The sequence below is a fragment of the Hemiscyllium ocellatum genome, chromosome 15, assembly GCF_020745735.1.
Source record: "Hemiscyllium ocellatum isolate sHemOce1 chromosome 15, sHemOce1.pat.X.cur, whole genome shotgun sequence".
Lineage (NCBI taxonomy): Eukaryota > Metazoa > Chordata > Chondrichthyes > Orectolobiformes > Hemiscylliidae > Hemiscyllium > Hemiscyllium ocellatum.
In genome coordinates, this window is record NC_083415.1 from 3,857,389 (window position 1) to 3,876,481 (window position 19,093).

Genomic DNA, 19,093 nt, shown 5'->3' on the forward strand with positions numbered 1-19,093 from the left:
CCATTCACAGAGGGAAAGAGAGAGAGCTGGCTGGTTTGTGGACTTTTGGAGGTCAGCCCACTGCCCTCTTTTCTCAGTTCTCTGCCGAATCTGCAGCATAAAGTTGACCCAAAAGCTGTTGCTGTGCAGTTTTTAAAATCAAAGAACTTTCTGCCAGTGTGTCCCATGGAAGTACCAAACACAAGTAATGAATGAACACAACACAAACCCACATTTCCTTCAAGTTGTTAAAACTAAGATTCCAAACAGCAATTTTCTAGCTTATATTTCCAAATAAAATATCTGTAGTCCTTATAAATCAACGCAAATACATTGTGACAGATTTGGAGATGCCGGTGTTGGACTGGGGTGTACAAAGTTAAAAATCACACAACACCAGGTTATAGTCCAACAGGTTTAATTGGAAGCACACATTGTGACAGCATCACTTAATGAAGGACTTAGTGAAAATGAGAAAGGAGCCCTCATAAAAGAAACACTTGACTCTTGAAGTACAGCCAAAGAAGTTCCGGTTAACAAGGGAAATTCAGACCTTACATTGCAAGATATAATCCTGAAGTATATTTTTTAAGCACTTAATTAACATATTTTCTACATTCTGTGACAGTGCCATGGTCTGTGGGATTCCCATGATGCAGTGAAGGAGCAGCATTTTGAGAAGATACAGAAACAAAGGAACCATCAGAACCTGGGAGAGACACAGGAGGGCAATGAGAGCACGCAAACAGTGGGCTTACAGGGCACTGAACAGGGCCCAGACAGGAAAAACAGTTCCAGGCAATCATCAGGTAAGACAGTGAGTGTGGGGAAAAGAAGGGAAGAATCAAACCAAGGAAGCTATAAGTATTCAGGTTAATGCTTAGCACAAAATGACAACTCACCCAGCCAAATAAAAAGCACATGCGCACTGAAACAAACACTGGGCTCAAACACATGCAAAGACATGCACACATGGAAACATACACTCACATGAAAATACAGAAACACATGCAAGGAAAACACCCATGGAAACAGGCATGCACATACAAACACACATGCATAAAAGCATGCTCCACATGGAAACATGCATGCACATGGAAACACGCATGAAAACACTCAGAGGCACAGAAGCACACACATGCACGGAAACATACTCATGCATGAATAGAAGCATGTGTGGAAACATTCTCGTGTGAAAATATGCATGTACCATACCATGCACAGTCATGGACGCACACATGGAAACACATGCACCTTCACACAAATGCTCACCTGCGAAAACAAACACAGGAAAACACACAATGAAACATACACCGCACAGAAGCACATGAATGGAAACGCCCACACACATGGAAACATTCACGTATGGAAATATTCACACCGAGAAACACGCACAGAAACGTACACACATAGAAACTCACTCACAGAAACACATTTGCACAAAGATGCGCACACATAGAGAAAAACACACATGGGGAAACACGTGCACACACTTATCTAGGTGCCCTAGCTTTATTCTGTGCCAAGGCACAGCTTGGTATTCCCTCAGTGCCTGAGCTAACACTCATGCTTCAACCAGCATCAATAACACAAACTAAATAACGATTTGTATCAGTTACTGTTTCTGGGATCTTATGGTACCCCATTGTCAGTTGTGTTTTTTTAATGATTGTGACTGCACTTGAAAAATACGAAGGTGTGTGTTTATTTAGAATAACTGAGAACAATTGGAGTTTTAAGACTGAGGTTAATATATTTTCTTGAGTAAGACTGAGAATAGAGCAAAAGTGTGGAAATGAGATTTGTAGCATCAAGCGGATTTGGTTTTATAGAATGACAGCACAGGCAGCTGAACAGCTTCTTTCTTTCCTTTGTGGAATAGGAAGGCTTTGCACAAAATCTTCTATAATGAGAGGCTGAGTTAATTGGTTCCATAGTCTCTGCACTTTGGAAGAATGAGAGTTGGTCTTATGACATTCACAAGATTTTGAATGGGCTGGACTAGGATAAATAGTAAGTGGTTTCTGAAACATGGGACATAGGGATAAGGACTGAGATAAGGAAAAATGTACTCCCTCATAGGCCTGTGAATCTTTCGAGTTCTTTCACCCCAGAAGGGAGGGAGGGTGGGTGGGTGAGAGTGTGCTTGGGCGTGTATGTGTGTTTCCATGCGTGTGAGCATATTGGAAGATTCATTGGGAGATCTATCTACATGGTGGTGAAGAAGGCATACAGGATGCTTGCCTTCATTAGCTAGGGCACAGAATATAGAAGCAATTTTGTGAAATATTGGTTGGTCCACAAATGGAATATGATGTGAAGTTCTGGTCATCACACTATTGGAAGGGCGTGATAGCACGAGACAGGGTGCAGAGGGGGTTCACCAGGATATTGCCTGGGATGAAAAATCTCAGTTCTGAACAGAGACCAGATAGGCTGGGTTTGTTTTCCTTGGAGCAGATGGGTCAATCTGACTGAGATATGCAGAATTATAAGAGACATAGGCAGAATGAATTGTGAGAATCATTACCCCCACAGCAGACGGGTATAAGTTCAAGCTGTGGAGTAGGTGGTTGAGAGGAAATCTGAGGGAAGATGTTTTCGCCCAGAGGGTGGTAGAAATATATGTTGCCTGAGAGGTGGTGGAGGCAGGAACTGTCAGCAATTAAGAAGGATCTGAATGAGTACTTAAAATGCCAGGGCATGGAGTACAATGGACCATGTGAGGGTAAATGGGATTAGTGTAGGATGGTGTTTGTTTGTCAACACAGATGTGCTGGGCCCGAGGACCTGTTTCTATGCTGTATGACTCTCTATGGCTCTGTGTTCTCTTGGGAAATATGAGGCAGAAAGTCTGGTTTGACCACATGGGGTGATGGACAGGCCTAGCAGTCTACTGATACGCCTATTCCTCACAGTTGTAGTGAGAAAACACTCGAATATTAACTTATGGCTGTCTGTGTAATGCAGCTCATTCTACCTGCCTTCCTCCTCAGAAAGAGTAAAAGCTCCAAAGAGATCCAGAAAGAAGAAAAGGGAATCCCCAAAAGCGGGGAATCGATTCAGAGAAACTGTCAAGGAGCAGATCAGAGAAAAGGCACAGCTGGCGAAAAGATACATCACTGTCGTGTAAGAAACATTTTTCTCTGATATGAAGCAAAACTGAAGATACTCGGTGACACTTTGATCTCATGGGTATTATTATATATAACATTCCAGCGCAGTACAGGCCCTTCAGCCCTCGATGTTGCACCGACCTGTGGAACCAATCTGAAGCCTATCTAACGTAGACTATTCCATTCTTGACCTTATGCTGATCCAATGACCATTTAAATGCCCTTAAAGTTGGTGAGTCTACTACTGTTGCAGGCAGTGTGTTCCATGCAGCTACTACTCTCTGAGTAAAGAAACTATCTGACATCTGTCTTATATATGTTACCCCTCAATTAAAAGTTATGTCCCCTCATGTTAGCCATTGCCATCTGAGGAAAAAAGCTCTCACTGTCCAACCTATCTAACCCTCTGATTATCTTGTATCTCTCAATGAAGTCACCTCTCGACCTTCCCTCTAACGAAAACAGCCTCAAGTCCCTCAGCCTTGCCTCATAAGACCTTTCTTCCATACACGGCAATATCTGAGTAAATCTCCTCTGAACCTTTTGCAAAGCTTCCACATTCTTCTGAAAATGCGGTGACCAGAACTGTATGCAATATGACAAGTGCGGCTGCACCAGAGTTTTGTACAGTTGCAGCATGACCTCGTCGTTCCAAAACTCAATACCTCTACCCATAAAAACTAATGCACCATATGCCTTCTTAACAACTCTATCAATCAGGATGGCAACTTTCAGGGATCTAGTGCATGGACATCGAGATCTCTCTGCTCATCTACACTACCAAGAGTCTTTACCATTAGCTCAATAATCTGCATTCCTGTTACTCCTTCCAAAGTGAATCACCGCACACTTTTCCACATTAAACTCCATTTGCCACGTCTCAGCCCAGCTCTGCAGCTTATCTCTATCCCTCTGTAACCTACAATATCCTTCGGCACTATCAAAACTCTACCGACCTTAGTGTCATCTGCAAATTTACTAACCCATCCTTCTATGCCCTTATCCAGGCCATTTATAAAAATGACAAAGAGCAGTGGTCCCAAAAAAGATCCTTGTGGTACACCACTAGTAACTAAACTCCAGGATGAATATTTCCCATCAACCACCATCCTCTGTCATCTTCCAGCTAGCCAGTTTGTGATCCAAACTGCTAAACCACCTTCAATTTCAAAACTCTGTATTTTGTGCAATAGCCCACGCTTTACTGAAGTCCATGTACACCACATCAACCCCTTTACCCTCATCCACCTGTTTTGTAACCTTCTCAAAAAACTCAATAAGGTTAGTGAGGCACGATCTGCCCTTCACAAAACTGTGTTGACTATCCCTAATCAAATTATTTCTTTCCCGATGATTATAAATCCTATCTCTTCTAACCTTTTCCAACACTTTTCTCACATCTGAAGTAAGGCTCACTGGTCTATAATTACCAGGGTTGTCTCTACTCCCCTTGAACAAGGGAACAACATTTGCTATCCTCCCGTCTTCTGGTACTATTCCTGTAGACAATGACGACATAAAGATCAAAGCCAAAGGCTCTGCAATCTCCTCCCTGGCTTCCCAGAGAATCCTAGGATAAATCCCATCAGGCCCAGGGGATTTAACTATTTTCACACTTTCCAGAATTGCTAACACCTCCCCCTTGTGAACCTCAATCCCTTCTAATGTAATAAACTGTATCTCAGTATTCTCCTCGACAACATTGTCTTTTTCCAGTGTGAATACTGACAAAAAATATTCATTTAGCGCTTCCCCTATCTTCTCTGACTCCACGCACAATTTCCCACTACTATTCTTGATTGGCCCTAATCTTACCCTAGTCATTCTATTTTTCCTGATGTACCCATAGAAAGCCTTGGGATTTTTTCTGATTCTATCCGTCAATGACTTCTCATGTCCCCTCCTGGCTCTTAGCTCTCTCTTGAGGTCTTTCCTGGCTAACTTGTAACTCTCAAGTGCCCTAACTGAGCCATCACATCTCATCCTAACATAAGCCTTCTTCTTCCTCTTGACAAGAGATTCAACTTCTTTAGTAAACCATGGCTCCTTTGCTTGACCACTTCCTCCCTGCTTGACAGAGACATACTTATCAAGGACCCGCAGGAGCTGTTCCTTGAATAAGCTTCACATTTCAATTGGGTCCATTCCCTGCAGTACCTTCCCCATCCTATGCATCCTAAATTTTGCCTAATCGTATCATAATTGACTTTCCCCCAGCTATAACTCTTGCCCTGCATTATATACGTATCCCTTTCCATCGCTAATGTAAACATAACTGAATTGTGGTCACTATCACCAAAGTGCTCACCTACCTCCATTATTATTATTATTATTATTATTATTTATTATTCAGTACTAAATCTAATGTGGGCTCGCCCTTTGTTGGCCTATCTACATACTATGTCAGGAAACTCTCCTGCACACATTGGACAAAAACTGACTTATCTAAAGCACTTGAACTGTAGTATTCCCAATCAACATTTGGAAAGTTAAAGTTCCCCATAACAACTACCCCATTACTCTCGCTCCTAGCCAGAAACATCTTTGCTATCCTTTCCTTCCATCTCTGGAACTATTTGGAGGCCCATAGAAAACTCCCAACAGGGCAACCTCTCCTTTCCTGTGTCTAACCTCAGCCCATGCTACCTCAGTGGATGAGTCCTCAAATGTCCTTTCTGCCACCGCAATACTGTCTTTGACTAACAATGCCACACCTCCCCCTCTTTTACCACCTTCCCTGTTTTTACTGAAACATCTAAATCCCAGAACCTGCAACAACCATTCCTGTCCCTGCTCTACCCATGTCTCTGAAATGGCCACAACATCGAAGTCCCAGATACTAACCCATGCTGCAAGTTCACCCACCTTAGTCCAGATGTTCCTGATGTTGAAGTAGACACACTTAAAACCAACTTCTTGCTTGTAGGTGCCCTCTTCCAACCCTGAAATCTTATTTTGGACCTCCCTACTTTCAACCTCCTGTATATTCAAACTACAATTTAGGTTCCCATCCCCCTGCTGAATTAGATTGAACCCACCCAAAGTGCTTTCATAAATTCCACCCCCCCCCCCCCCCCAGGATATTGGTTCAGATGAAGACTATCCTGTTTGTAGAGGTCCCACCTACCCCAGAATGAGCCCCAATTATCCAGGAATCCAAAGCCCTCCTTCCTGCGCCATCTCTTTAGCCACATGTTCAACTCCTCTCTCTCCCTGTTCATCGCCTTGTTTGCACATGGCACGGTCAACAAACCAGAGATAACAACTTTGTTTGTTCTAGCTCTAAGCTTCCACCCTAACTCCCTGAATTTCTGCCTTAAACCCCATCTCTCTTCCTACCTATGTCATTGGTGCCTCTGTGGACCACAATCTGGGGGCTGCTCCCTCTCCCCCACAAGGATCCCGAAAACACAATCAGAGACATCACAAATCCTGGCACCTGGGAGGCAGCACACCAACCGTGAGTCTCTCTCATTCCCACAGAACCTCCAATTTGCCCCACCTAACTATGGAGTCCCCAATGACTAATGCTCTGTTCCTCTTCCCCCTTCCCTTCTGAGCAACAGGGACAGACTCTGTACCAGCGACCTGTGCCCCATTGCTTACCCCAGGTAATTCTAATCCGCCCCCAACAGTATCCAAAACGGTGTCCTTGTTGTTGAGGGGAATGGCCACAGGGGGTCCCTGCACTGCCTGCTGGTTCCCTTTCTGTCCCCTGACTGTAACCTATCTGCCTTTTTCTTGTACCCGAGGTGTGACTACCTCCCTGGAACTCCTCTTAATAACCCCTCTGCCTCCCAAATGATCCGAAGTTCATCCAGCTCCAGTTCCCCAATGCAGTTTTCGAGGAGCTGGAGTTGGGTGCATTTCCCGCAGATGCAGTCAGCAGAGACACTAGTGGTGATTCTGCAGGAGGAACATTCAACTGCTCTAACCTCCATTCCCACTATTCCAAATTCCCAATGAGACTACTGAAAAACTATTTAAAAATACTAGTCACCTTACCAATCTGGCATACAGAACCTTTCTCTTGGTTAGAGGCGGAGGAGGATGGGTGGGAGACACTACCCGAGTTGTGTTTCGGGTAAAGCAACCACCCACGTATATAAAAAGCCTCACTTATCCAGCAGTCCTGTGTCTGCTCCTGCTCAGTGTGTGCTCCATCTATACACGAGATAAGCTTTTATCCTTTAGGTTTACCTTCCCATCAGGCCTCTGGTCCTCGCTGTCGCTCACCCTGCTGCAACTGCCGCCAAAACAATGAAGACCACTGAACACCGGGTAGTGGGCTTTCTGTTACATCACCGCCAAAAAACACTTGAGCAACGTGGAACTGGATTTCAATGAAGTGTTTCATTGTATTTGCCTATTGTATTTACCTCGGTTTGAGCCAGTCCGTTGTTTTACAACAGCTACAATTTATTTGCAGTATGTTTATAAACAAGGCAACTCTTTATCGGGGGTGGGGGAAGTGGGGAACATGCCCTTGGAAGTAATTTAGTAAATGATGGTGGTGGAGCAACAGGCCGACGAGAGGTGGAGGGGGATGACGGAGAATGTTTGGATGAGGGGGACATACCAGTGCAGTTGTGCAGGAGGGAGATTAATGAAGTGGTGTCAAGGTACAGAGAAGGAATCATGTTATGAAGACAATTAATTATATTTTAAATTATTAATCAGCCTGTATCTCCTGTCCTTCCTTGAGAGTAAGGAAGGGAGCAGAAGATTATCGGGGCAGGCAGGAGTGTGGATTCAGGGTCTTATTGGGTGGTGGAGCACGTTGCAGGAGCTGAGCTTAATCCTACTCGTTGTTCATATTAGATTAGATTCCCTACAGTGTGGAAACAGGCCCTTCGGCCCAACCAGTCCACTCTCAACCTCCTGTTTATTCAAATTACAATTTAGGTTCCCATCCCCCTGCTGAATTAGATTGAACCCACCCGAAGTGCTTTCGTAAATTCCACCCTCCGTAGAATAACCCACCCAGACCCATTTCCCTCTGACTGATGCACCTTACACTACGGGCAATTTTAGCATGGCCAATTCACCTGACCTGCACATCTTTGGACTGTGGGAGGAAACCCACGCAGACACAGGGAGAACATGCAAACTCCACACAGACCGTTGCCAAAGCAGGAACCGAACCTGGGACCCTGGTGCTGTGAGGCAGCAGTGCTAACCACTGAGCCACCCCCATATGCTCATCTGTAGATCACCTCAAAGTCATCAAAAACAAATGCAACTAGAAAATACAAAGTATTGGCAAGATTGAGTTGCAGAGATTGCTGTAGTAAAGAACCATTACATTAAGAAAGGCATAATTGTGGGAAGACTTGGCTCATAGTTGTTTAAAAAAAGGAAGTTTTGAACCTGAATTTTCAAAGTGATTACTAATGTGACTGAATTAAACAGCATTCTGAGCAACATGGTTTTATAGATCAATAAAAACAGGTTAAAATTGAGAATCCTGGGTGACTGATTGATGGATGCATAAAAGTAAATCAGATCATTTTCACAGGTAATTTTAAAAAGCTTGCTGTTTGTAAGATTAGTAGAAACATGAGAGTTTAGCATTTGGTCCATTCTGAGCTCCTGAAAAAGAATAATGGAAATTAAAAGGTGAGAGGTGAGTCTTAATTTCACAGTAAGTTACAGATTCACTGTAAATGCTCACAGAGCTGTATGTGTTCCCAGAAGAGGCAGATATTTTTATTCACTCCTGGGATGTGAGCATCATTTGCTGGCCAGCATTTATTGCCCAGCCCTGTTGCCCTTGAGAAGGTGATGGTGAACTGTCTTCTTGAACCGTTGTAATCCCCATGATATAGGTTGACCCACAATGCCTTTAGGGAGGGAATTCCAGGATTTTGACAGTGAAGGAATACTGATATATTTTCAAATTAGGATGGTCAGTAACTTAGAGGGGAACATGTAGGGGTGATGCTCCCATGTATCTTCCATCTTTGTCTTTCGGGATGAAAAGTTTGTGCATTTGGAAGGTGCTATCTAAGGATCTTTGGTGAATTTATCCATTGCATCTTGTAGCTGGTACACACTGATGCTACTGAGCATCAGTGGTGGAAGAAATGAAAGTTTGTGGATGTAGTGCCAATCAGATTTGGGTTGTTTTGTCCTGGATGGTGTCGAGTTTCTTGAGTGTTGCTGGAGCTGCACCAATTTAAGCAAGTGGGGAGTATTCTATCCCTCTCCTGACATGTGCCTTGTAGATGGTGGACAGGCTTTGAGAGTCAGCAGGTGAGTTACTTTGCTGCAGTGCTCCTAGCCTCTGACCTGCTCTTGCAGTGTTTATGTGGTGAGTCCAGTTGAGTTTCTGGACAATGGGAACCCTCAGGATATTGACAGTTGGGGATTTGGTGATGGTAATGGCATTTAAATCACGGTGTGAAAAAGATTGGTGCGTTCTGGAAGAAGCCAGTGTGGTATAGGACAATATCATGAGCTGTCCTTTAATTTGAGGATGATGTCTACATCAAGATGTTAATTTCTGCCAAAGATCCTTATGTGACTGAACAGGTGATTCTTGACCCACAGGTACTTGGGCCCATGGGGCAGGATGTTGCACAAGGTGGTGAGATCCAGACAGCAGATTTCGGTAGATAGATTAGATTAGATTACTTACAGTGTGGAAACAGGCCCTTCGGCCGAACAAGTCCACACCGACCTGATGAAGCGCAACCCACCCAGACCCATACTCCTACATTTACCCCTGCACCTAACACTACGGGCAATTTTGCATGGCCAAATCACCTAACCTGCACATTCCTGTGGGGGGAAACCGGAGCACCCGGAGGAAACCCACGCAGACAATGGGGAGAATGTGCAAACTCCACACATTCAGTTGCCTGAGGCGGGAACTGAACCCGGGTCTCTGGCGCTGTGAGGCAGCAGTGCTAACCACTGGAAGAGGAGCAGGTTGTTAATCTTGCCAAGTCAGCTCAACCGTTCAATTATATCAAGATGGATCATCTCCTCAGTGCCACTGAGGACACTGGTCTCCAAAAACCTGTCCATCTCTGTCTTGAACCTGTTCAAAACCTGGGTTGCCACAGCCTGGCTAGAGAATTTCAAAGATCAAAGAAGAAAATTGTCCTCATCTCAGTCATAATCCATTATCCTGAGATTATGTCCCCTGGGGGCAAGTGAGTCCTTCTCTCGATAAGGAGACAAAAACTGTATGCAGTATTCCAGATGGGGTCTCAGCAGGCTAGACACAACTGCAGAAAGAAACATTCATATCCAGACTCAGGTGAGTACCAGCACTATATTTGCCTTTCTAATTGCCTGCTGTATCTGCATGCGAGCTATTCATAAGTTGTGAACAAGGACACCAAAGTGCCTTCATATTTACTCATTATATTCTTGCCCAGTCTTTAAACCTTCCTTCAAATCTGCTTGATACCTCTTTTCAGCCCCCTCACAAAATCATTCCCACCTAGCTTGGTTGCATTAGCTAATTTGGAAATACTATATTTACTCCCCACATCACAATAATGTCTATCGATTGTGAACAGTTGTTTACCCAGCCCCCGCTAACAGCTTGTATTTAATCCTATTTTCTGCTTCCTGCCCATTAACCAATTCTCAATCCATACTGATGTATTTCTCTAAATCCCCTACGCTGTGGGTTTATTGAATCCGATGGGATCTTATAAAAAGCTTTCAGAAAATCCAAATTCCCCACAACCACTGGTTCTCCTTCACCTATAATAAAAGTAACATTCTCAACTATCTCCAGTAGATGTTTTAAATGTGTTTCCTCTTTCATAAATTCATGCTGACTGTGCTCATTTTACTATTTTTGTTTAAAGTCTCGTCAAAACAGGCTTTATAATCGATTCCAACATTTTTCCCAATACTGATGTCAAACTAACAGTTCTGAGTTTTCCATTCTTCCTCTCCCTCCTTTGTTAAACATTGGGGGTTAGATTTGCTAACTTCCAGTCTGCAGGAACTTTTCCACAATCTGTAGATTTCTGAAAGATAATTACCAACGCATCCACTATCTCTCAAGCCACCTCCTCCCACGCTCTGGGAAGCAGCTGATCCGGTCCATGGGTTTATCAATCATCAATCAGTTAATCCTTCAAGTTTCCAGTGATCCAGTTCCCCTCTTTGGACATTACTCTGCCTGATCGTTAAAATATTTTCACTCAAAACTGGACAGTTTATCCCCATTTTGAGCAGTTGGTTGTGAGCTCCTCCTCGTCGTTAATGTTGAGACCTTCAAGATTTTTTCTTTGGTTTTAGCCAGAATTGGAGCTGTGAATTTAAGGTAATTTTTGGTCTTTGCACATCGTAATGGTGCAAATGAAGTGGACATGAATATATCTCTGTTCAACATTTATGTAAAACGTTTATTGCATTGTCTTGTTTCCTTGTGTCCTACAGAGCTCTTCAAATCTACCTGCCCATTAAAGAATTCTTCTACAACATCATCCATCCTGAATATAATGCAGTGTGTGATGTCTACGCATTAATGTTTCTCATTGACGTCATTAACTTCATCATCACCGTTTTTGGATATTGGGCATTTGGAGTAAGTGTAGGACTCTGCGATTAGAGCTTATTGGTTCAGGTTTGAATGCTTTGTTGATGCCCTCTGAACTGCAGCCACAGAGGGGCAGCATTGATGTATTTGTAATGCATTTTAGCATATTCCAAGGATGGGACCATGGCATCCAAACCAGCCAAGGTCCAAAGTGACCTTTAATTCAAGGACATTTCAGTCCTTCTAACAAATGAACTGCTCCTTCTCATCACCTTGATGATGAAAAATGAACAGATGATAATAACTGAACCAGAAAAACCAAAGTCTTTACCTTGGCTGCAGTTGCTTATGGTTTTTTATTCTTCTCCAATGTTGGTAATAGACGTGATGGATAAATGATTGGTTCATTCAATCATGGTGGCTGGTGTTGAATATTACAAGAATAAGAAAACAACTAAATAACATTTAAAGAAAATAATTAAAACAATTTTGTACTCAGAAATAGTGATGTCTTACTGCAAGCGTACTGCACCTTTGTAAGACCACACGGGACAATTGTGCGTTGCTTTGGTCTCCCTACCTGAGAAAGGATACACTTACCACAGAGAGATGACAGCAGAGATTCACTACGTTCACTCGGGATGGCAAGACTGTCCTACGAGGAGAGATTGAATGAGCCTGTAGTTACTGGAATTTAAAAGGCTGTGAGGGGATCGGATTGAAACATATAAAATTCTAACAGGATTCAGCTGCAGGGAGCATATTTTTCATGGTTGGAGAGTTTAAAATCAGGGTACAGGGCAAGTCATTTAGGATTGACATGGGAAAAGATTTCTTCACTCAGTACTGGAACATCACTTGGAAAGCAATGACAGGATTGGATGAAGTCAACATGGATTTACGAAAGGGAAATTTTGCTTGACCAATCTACTGGAATTCTTTGAAGATGTAGGATAAGAGGGAGCCAGTGTTTGTGGCTTATGTGAACTTTCAGAAGACTTTCAGTAAAGTTTCACACAAAACATTAGTGTGTAGAATTAAAGTGCATGGGATTGGGGGTAGTGTGCTGACACGGATAGAGAACTAATTGGCAGGCAGGAAACAAAGAGTAGGAATCAATTAGTCTTGGCAGTGTCCAGTGGGGTGCTGTAGGGACCAATGCTAGGACCCCAGCTATTTGCAATATAGATTAATGGTTTAGATGAGGGAGCTAAATGTAATATCTCCAAGTATGCAGATGACACAAAGCTGGGCGGGGGGAGGCTGAGTTGTGAGGAGGATGCAGAGATGCTTCAGATTTGGACATGTTGACTGAGTGAGCAGATGCAGTATAATGTTGATAAATGTGAGGTTATCCACTTTGATAGCAAGAACTGAAAGTAAATTATTACCTGAATGGTGATCGATTGGGAAAGGGAGGGAAGTGGAATGAGACATTGTACACCAGACACTGAAAGTAAGCATGCAGGTGGAGCAGGAAGTGAAGAAGGTGAATGGTATGTTGACCTTCTTAGTGAAAGGATTTGAGTACAGGAGCAGGGTTGTCTTACTGCAGTTATACGAGGCTTTGCATATTGTGTGCAGGTTTGGTCTCCTTATCTGAGGAAGGATGTTGTGGTGATGGAGGGTGTGCAGCAAAGGTTTACCAGACTGATTCATAGGATGATAGGACTGACATACGAAGAGAGACTGGAATGATTAGGACGATATTCACTGGACATTAGAAGAATGAGGTGGGGGATCTCATAGAAATCTATCAAATTTTTCAAAATGTTTAGGAAGGTTAAACACAAGAAGGGTGTTCCCAATGACCAAGATGTCCAGAATCATGGTCATAATCTAAGGATACAGGGTAGGCCATTTCGGACTGAGATGACGAGAAATCTCTTCACCCAGAGAGTGGGAAGCCTGTGGAATTCCCTGCCACAGAAAATAGATGGAGCCAAAACAATGAATGTTTTCGAGAAGGAGTTTGATATAGTTCTTAGGGCTAAAGGGATGGAAGAGTTTGGGGAGAAAGCAGGAATAAGTTGGATAATCATAATGCATGGTGATTGGCCTACACCTTCTCCAGTTTATTCATGAACCCTCAGTGCTCAGGCACCAGTGCCCTTCTTGTTAACAACTACAGCTAGTGAATACTCCAGCTGATAATCTAATCTTGTGCTGTCTGCAGAACAGGATAATTGAAACAATTGTTATTACAGTCTCTATCATGGGTGATAAAACATTTGACACTGGAACCACGGTGCAAATATCCTCAGGACCTGATGGTCTATATCCAAGGGATTCAAACAAAGTGGCTGCAAAGATATTGGAGACATTTGGGGAAATATTCTAGAACTCTTTGGATTCTGGGGGAGTTCCAGCAGATCAGAAAACTGTTCTGTGACCAAGGCAGGGTGATCAAAGGTGGGAAACTATAAGCCAGTTAGCCTGATATCTGTCGTTGGAAAAGTGCTAAAGTCTATTACTACAGACAAACCCACAAGACGTTTAGAAATGCTTAATGCGTTCAAACAGAGTCAATATGGCTTTGAGAAATTGAAATCATATTTGACAAATTTGCTACATTTCTTTGAGGATAAATCAAGCAAAATTGATTAAAGAGCAAGCAGTAGATTTAGTATATTTGATAAAATGCCACGTTAAAGGTTATTTTACAAGAAACGAGCTCATGGTGGAGGGTAATGTATTAGCATAGACTGAGGATTGGTTACCGCACAGAAGAGTCAGGATTTTAGGTCTTTTTCAGGCTAGAAAAATATAACTAGAAGAGTGACATAAGGATCGGTCCTGGGACCTCAATTGGCTACTATGTTTATTAACCACTTCTCAGGAGGGAGCACAGTGTCATATATGCAAACTGGCTGACAGTACAAAAATAGGTGAAATTGCACATTGTGATGAGGACGTAAGGAATCTGCAAAGGGATATACTTGATTGGTTGAGGGGGCAAAAGCTTAACAGATAGAGTTTAATGTAGGAAAATGTGAGGTCTCATACTTTGATAGGAAGAATCAAAAGGCAGACAGAATTTAAATGGAGACATCCAAAAAAAAGCAAAGTGGCCTGGGTGTTCCTGTGTAATAAACGCAAGTAGTTAACATGCAGGTACAGCAAGGAATTATGGCAGTAAGTGGAATTTTTGGTCTTTATTGCCAGTGGGTGTGGAGTTTAGAAAGAAAGAAGTCTTGTGACAACTCTACAAGGTGTTGGAGAGGCCACACCTAATGTTTCCATATTTACAAAGAATATACTGGCAATGGAGGCTGTTCAAAAGAGATTCACAAGGCTGATTCCTCAGATAAAGGGGCTGACCTATGGCTAAATAGGTTAGGCCTTTATTCATTAGAGTTTGGGAGAATGGAGATAGATCTTGTTGAACCATACATGATTCTGTGGAGGCTTGACAGAGTAGATGTTAAGAAAATGTTTTCACCAGTGAGGGAATCTCGAACAAGGGGAGATAGCTACTGAATAAGGGGATAGTCATTTAAAACTAAGAAGTGAAGGAATTTCTTCTCCTGGAAGGTCGTGAATGTCTGGAATTCTCTATCCCAGTGCTTTGTGGAGGCTAGATCACTGAAAGGATTTGAAGAGAAGGGAGTTAAGTATTTGCAATATCATGGTGAGCTGTCACAAAAGAGGCTTGGATTGATCAGTCATGGTCTTGGTGGAAGGCGTGGTAGGTTTGAAGGGTCAAATGGCCTACTTCTCCTCCTGTTTCTTCTTACGTTGTGCCATGTTTTGCTTCCACAGAGACACACAGCTGTGGCTGACATCACAGAATCCCTCTCAGAGGATCAGGTGCCCCAAGTGTTCCTCGTGATGGTATTGGTTCAGTTTGCCACCATGGTGGTTGACCGTGCTCTCTACCTCAGGAAGACCGTCATGGGGAAGGTTGTCTTTCAGGTTGTCATGGTGCTTGGGATCCATTTCTGGATGTTCTTCATCCTCCCTGGGGTGACTGAAAGGTAATGTAGTCCATTTCGAAACACTAACTCTCTTGTGTATGTTTAATGTAAGATTCCAGAAGGACTTATGTCCTACCAAGAATGGAATAGTAAAAGGATTATCATGAAATAGTCAGCCCTAAGCCACAGTACAACTCTCAGCTAGGATGTGACCTAGGCAGCCTAAGTAGGGCCTGCATGGGAGTCATGAGCTGGAGGCTGTCTTACTGCAATAGACTGAAGGCCGAGGAGATGATCATCCATCTCCTGGTGGTCTGGGATTGTTCAGTAATGGGTGAAAGGCCCCTGCAGCAACCTCGTGATGATGTCATGGTGCTGCTCCTTATTTGATGTAAATAGCACAGTGTGGGTGGATTTAAAGAGTTGGGATAAGGAGGAAAATCTGGAGAAGATCTGAAGTTTAACTGTATGAATGTGAGAGACACTTGCAGAGAGGCATGTGGAGTAGCCTGACTAGCATTGGGTGGTAGAGTTTATGGAATAGTTTTTCAATCATCTCACAGTAAGTTTAGAGCCTGATACATTTCTAAATAGCATGTATTTTAGAATTTAGGTTGTTTCTTCCATATTTAATGTTAAAAAGAATCCGAAGACTGACGGTGGTTCTTGATCTTGCCTGCAGCCAACACTGATGAATGTGATATAACAAGAATCTAAAAGAGAAGTGATGTGATTTACAGAGATAACTACGTTTTGATTAACAAAAAAATTAATAACCTGTGAAAGGGGTTTTTTGAGTGTACATGATATGTGATAACTTCTTCCTGCTTTCTGTTTTCTAATAGTTGTTGTAATTTCTGACTGCAGGAGGTTTAACCAAAACCCAGTCGCTCAGCTTTGGTACTTTGTTAAATGCATTTACTTCGGTTTATCAGCATATCAGATCAAGTGTGGCTATCCCAACAGAGTGCTTGGCAACTTCTTAACTAAGAGCTACAACTACATCAACCTCTTCCTCTTTCAAGCGTGAGTAAAGTTCTACACGGTGGTATAGATGAAGCAGAGAGGCAGGAGGGGCTGGTTTTAGCTGGCACAAGAAACAATTTTGACCAAGCAAAGTCAGAATGTCAAAGCAAAGCAAATATGTGTTTGGGATAGATTGGTTAGTGAACTCAACCAGCCAACCAGAAATTGGGATTTTTTGTTTTAATAATGTATTCTTTCACAGGATGTGGGCATTGCCTACAGGCCAGCATAGAGTCGTAGAGATCTATAGCACAGAAAAAAGCTCTACAGCCCACTGTGTCCATGCCAGTGAAAGCCACCGAACCCGTTATTGATGGATAGACGTTGGGATGTCATGTTGCAGCTGTACAGAAATTGGTTAGGTCAGTTTTGGAATATTACATTCAGTTCTGGTCTCCCTGCCATAGGAAAGATGTTGTGAAATTTGAAAGGGTTCAGAAAAGGCAAGGATGTTGCCGAGATTGGAGTGTTTGAGTGAGGGGGAGAGGCTGGAAAGGTTGGGGCTGTTTTCCCTGGAGCGTCAGATGCTGAGGGGTGACCTTATAGAGGTTTGTAAAATCATGAGGGGCGTGGATAGGATAAACAGACAAGTCTTTTCCCCAGGGTTGGGGATTCCATAACTAGAGGGCATAAGTTTAAGGTGAGAGAGGAAAGATTTAAAAGGCATCTAAGGGGCAATCCTTTCATGCAGAGGGTGGCACATGTATGGAATGAGCTGCCAGAGGAAGTGGTGGAGGCTGGTACAATTGCAACATTTAAAAGGCACCTGGATGTGTACATTAATAGAAATGGCTTAGAGAGATATGGGCCAAATGCTAGAGTCAAGATTAGAGTGATGCTGAGAAAGCACAGCTGGTCAGGCAGCATCTGAGGAGCAGGAAAATCTGTTTCAGGCAGGAGCATTCCTGATGAAGGGCTCCTGCCTGAAGTGCCGCCCTTCCTACTCCTCAGCCTGACCTGCTATGCATTTCCAGCACCACTCTAATCTTGACCAACAGACCCTCGTCAAGGGAGGATTATGGAGTCAAACAGCCTCTCCTTTGCCGACCATATTTCCACACTAAACTAGTCCCACCTGCCTGCGCTTGTCCCATATCCCTTTAAACATTTCTTCCTCATGTACCTATCCAAATGTCTTTTAAATATTTTAACTGTAGCTGCATCCACCACTTCTTCTGGCAGTTCATTCCACCCACAAACCACTCTGTGTGTAAAACATTGCCACTCATGTCCTTTTTAAAGCGTTCTCCTCTCACTGTCCCCTGGACTTGAAATCCTCCAGTGGAGGAAAAAGACATCTGCCATCCGCCTGATCTACATCTCTCATGATTTGGAAACCTCAAAGGTTTTAGGAGATTTTCAACCTCCTACACGCCAGTGAAAAAAGTGCCAGCCTTTCCAGCCTCTCCTTATAACTCAAACCTTTCATTCCCAGCCACAACCTGCTAGATCTTTTCTGAACTCTCTCCAGTTTAATAATATCTTTCCTATAACAGGGTAACCAGACTGGGCACGGTACTCCAGAAGACACCTCACCAATAGGGTGGCACGGTGGTACAGTGGTTAGCACTGCTACCTCACAGTGCCAGAGACCCGGGTTCAATTCCCACCTCAGGCAACTCCCTACCATCAATTTTGTCAACATTACCTAACACAGCAAGGATCCAACTGTGGCCTCTCCTGAATTGTCTCAGTATCTCTCTGTCTCTCTCTCTCTCTCTATATCTCGCACGCACGCACACACACATACGTGCACGCACACAGTCAAAGAGTATTGTCATGTGTAAGTGTCTTCTCAATCCTCTACACAGAAGCATGAGATGACATTTACAGATGCTGTGCCAGTTCTACAGATGACTGCTGCTTGAATTGAGAGTTTAAGTGTGAGATTTAGAAATGTGTGCTTTGATTAAGATGAAGGTTTTGCTCAAATAACAATTATTTCCATCTGCTACATGTTGTACAAGCTATACAAGCCAGTCTCTGTATGCTGGCCCACTTAAACATCTCTGAACTCTGACTGAAAATACTGCCCTCCATTAATCAGCTTTGTCGGATGGTTTCAGGTTCCGTCTGGTGCCTTTTCTGACAGAGCTAAGGGCAGTAATGGATTGGGTGTGGACAGACACCACACTGAGTATCTCCAGCTGGATTTGTGTGGAGGACATTTACGCTAACGCCTTCATCCTGAAATGCTGGAACGAGTCAGAGAAGGTGAGCAACAGGTAACCTGTAAATCGAAGAAAATTCCACTAGGCTCAGGTAGCCTCACTTTATTTGGGGATAGAATGGTTTAATGTCTAATCTCTTGGCTTTTGTAGTGCAATGGTAGTGCCCATATCTCTAGACCAGGAGTCCCATCTGCTTCAGAGGGGTGTGATTACATTTCCAAACAGGATGATTGGAAAACATTTGCACTCTAACCTCTCCTCAGTGACTGATCCAACACTCAATCTCCATTCCTATTGAAACAGACAGTGATCATTGCAGACAATAAGGGCTTAGATACCAATCTAACACTCACGGAAAAGCAAACTTGATGCTGG

At 43.2% G+C, this 19,093-nt stretch overlaps 1 protein-coding gene across 1 annotated transcript in view; it reads left to right on the forward strand.

Moving 5' to 3' along the window:
• LOC132822635 (piezo-type mechanosensitive ion channel component 2-like) overlaps window positions 1-19,093 on the forward strand; it is a 211,958-nt gene that overhangs the window by 155,038 nt on the left and 37,827 nt on the right. Inside the window, exons 37-42 of the mRNA XM_060835882.1 lie at window positions 608-788; window positions 2,976-3,108; window positions 11,505-11,652; window positions 15,367-15,581; window positions 16,389-16,547; window positions 18,614-18,761. Of these exons, the coding sequence (XP_060691865.1) occupies window positions 608-788; window positions 2,976-3,108; window positions 11,505-11,652; window positions 15,367-15,581; window positions 16,389-16,547; window positions 18,614-18,761 (984 nt within the window). The remainder of the gene's footprint in view (window positions 1-607; window positions 789-2,975; window positions 3,109-11,504; window positions 11,653-15,366; window positions 15,582-16,388; window positions 16,548-18,613; window positions 18,762-19,093) is intronic.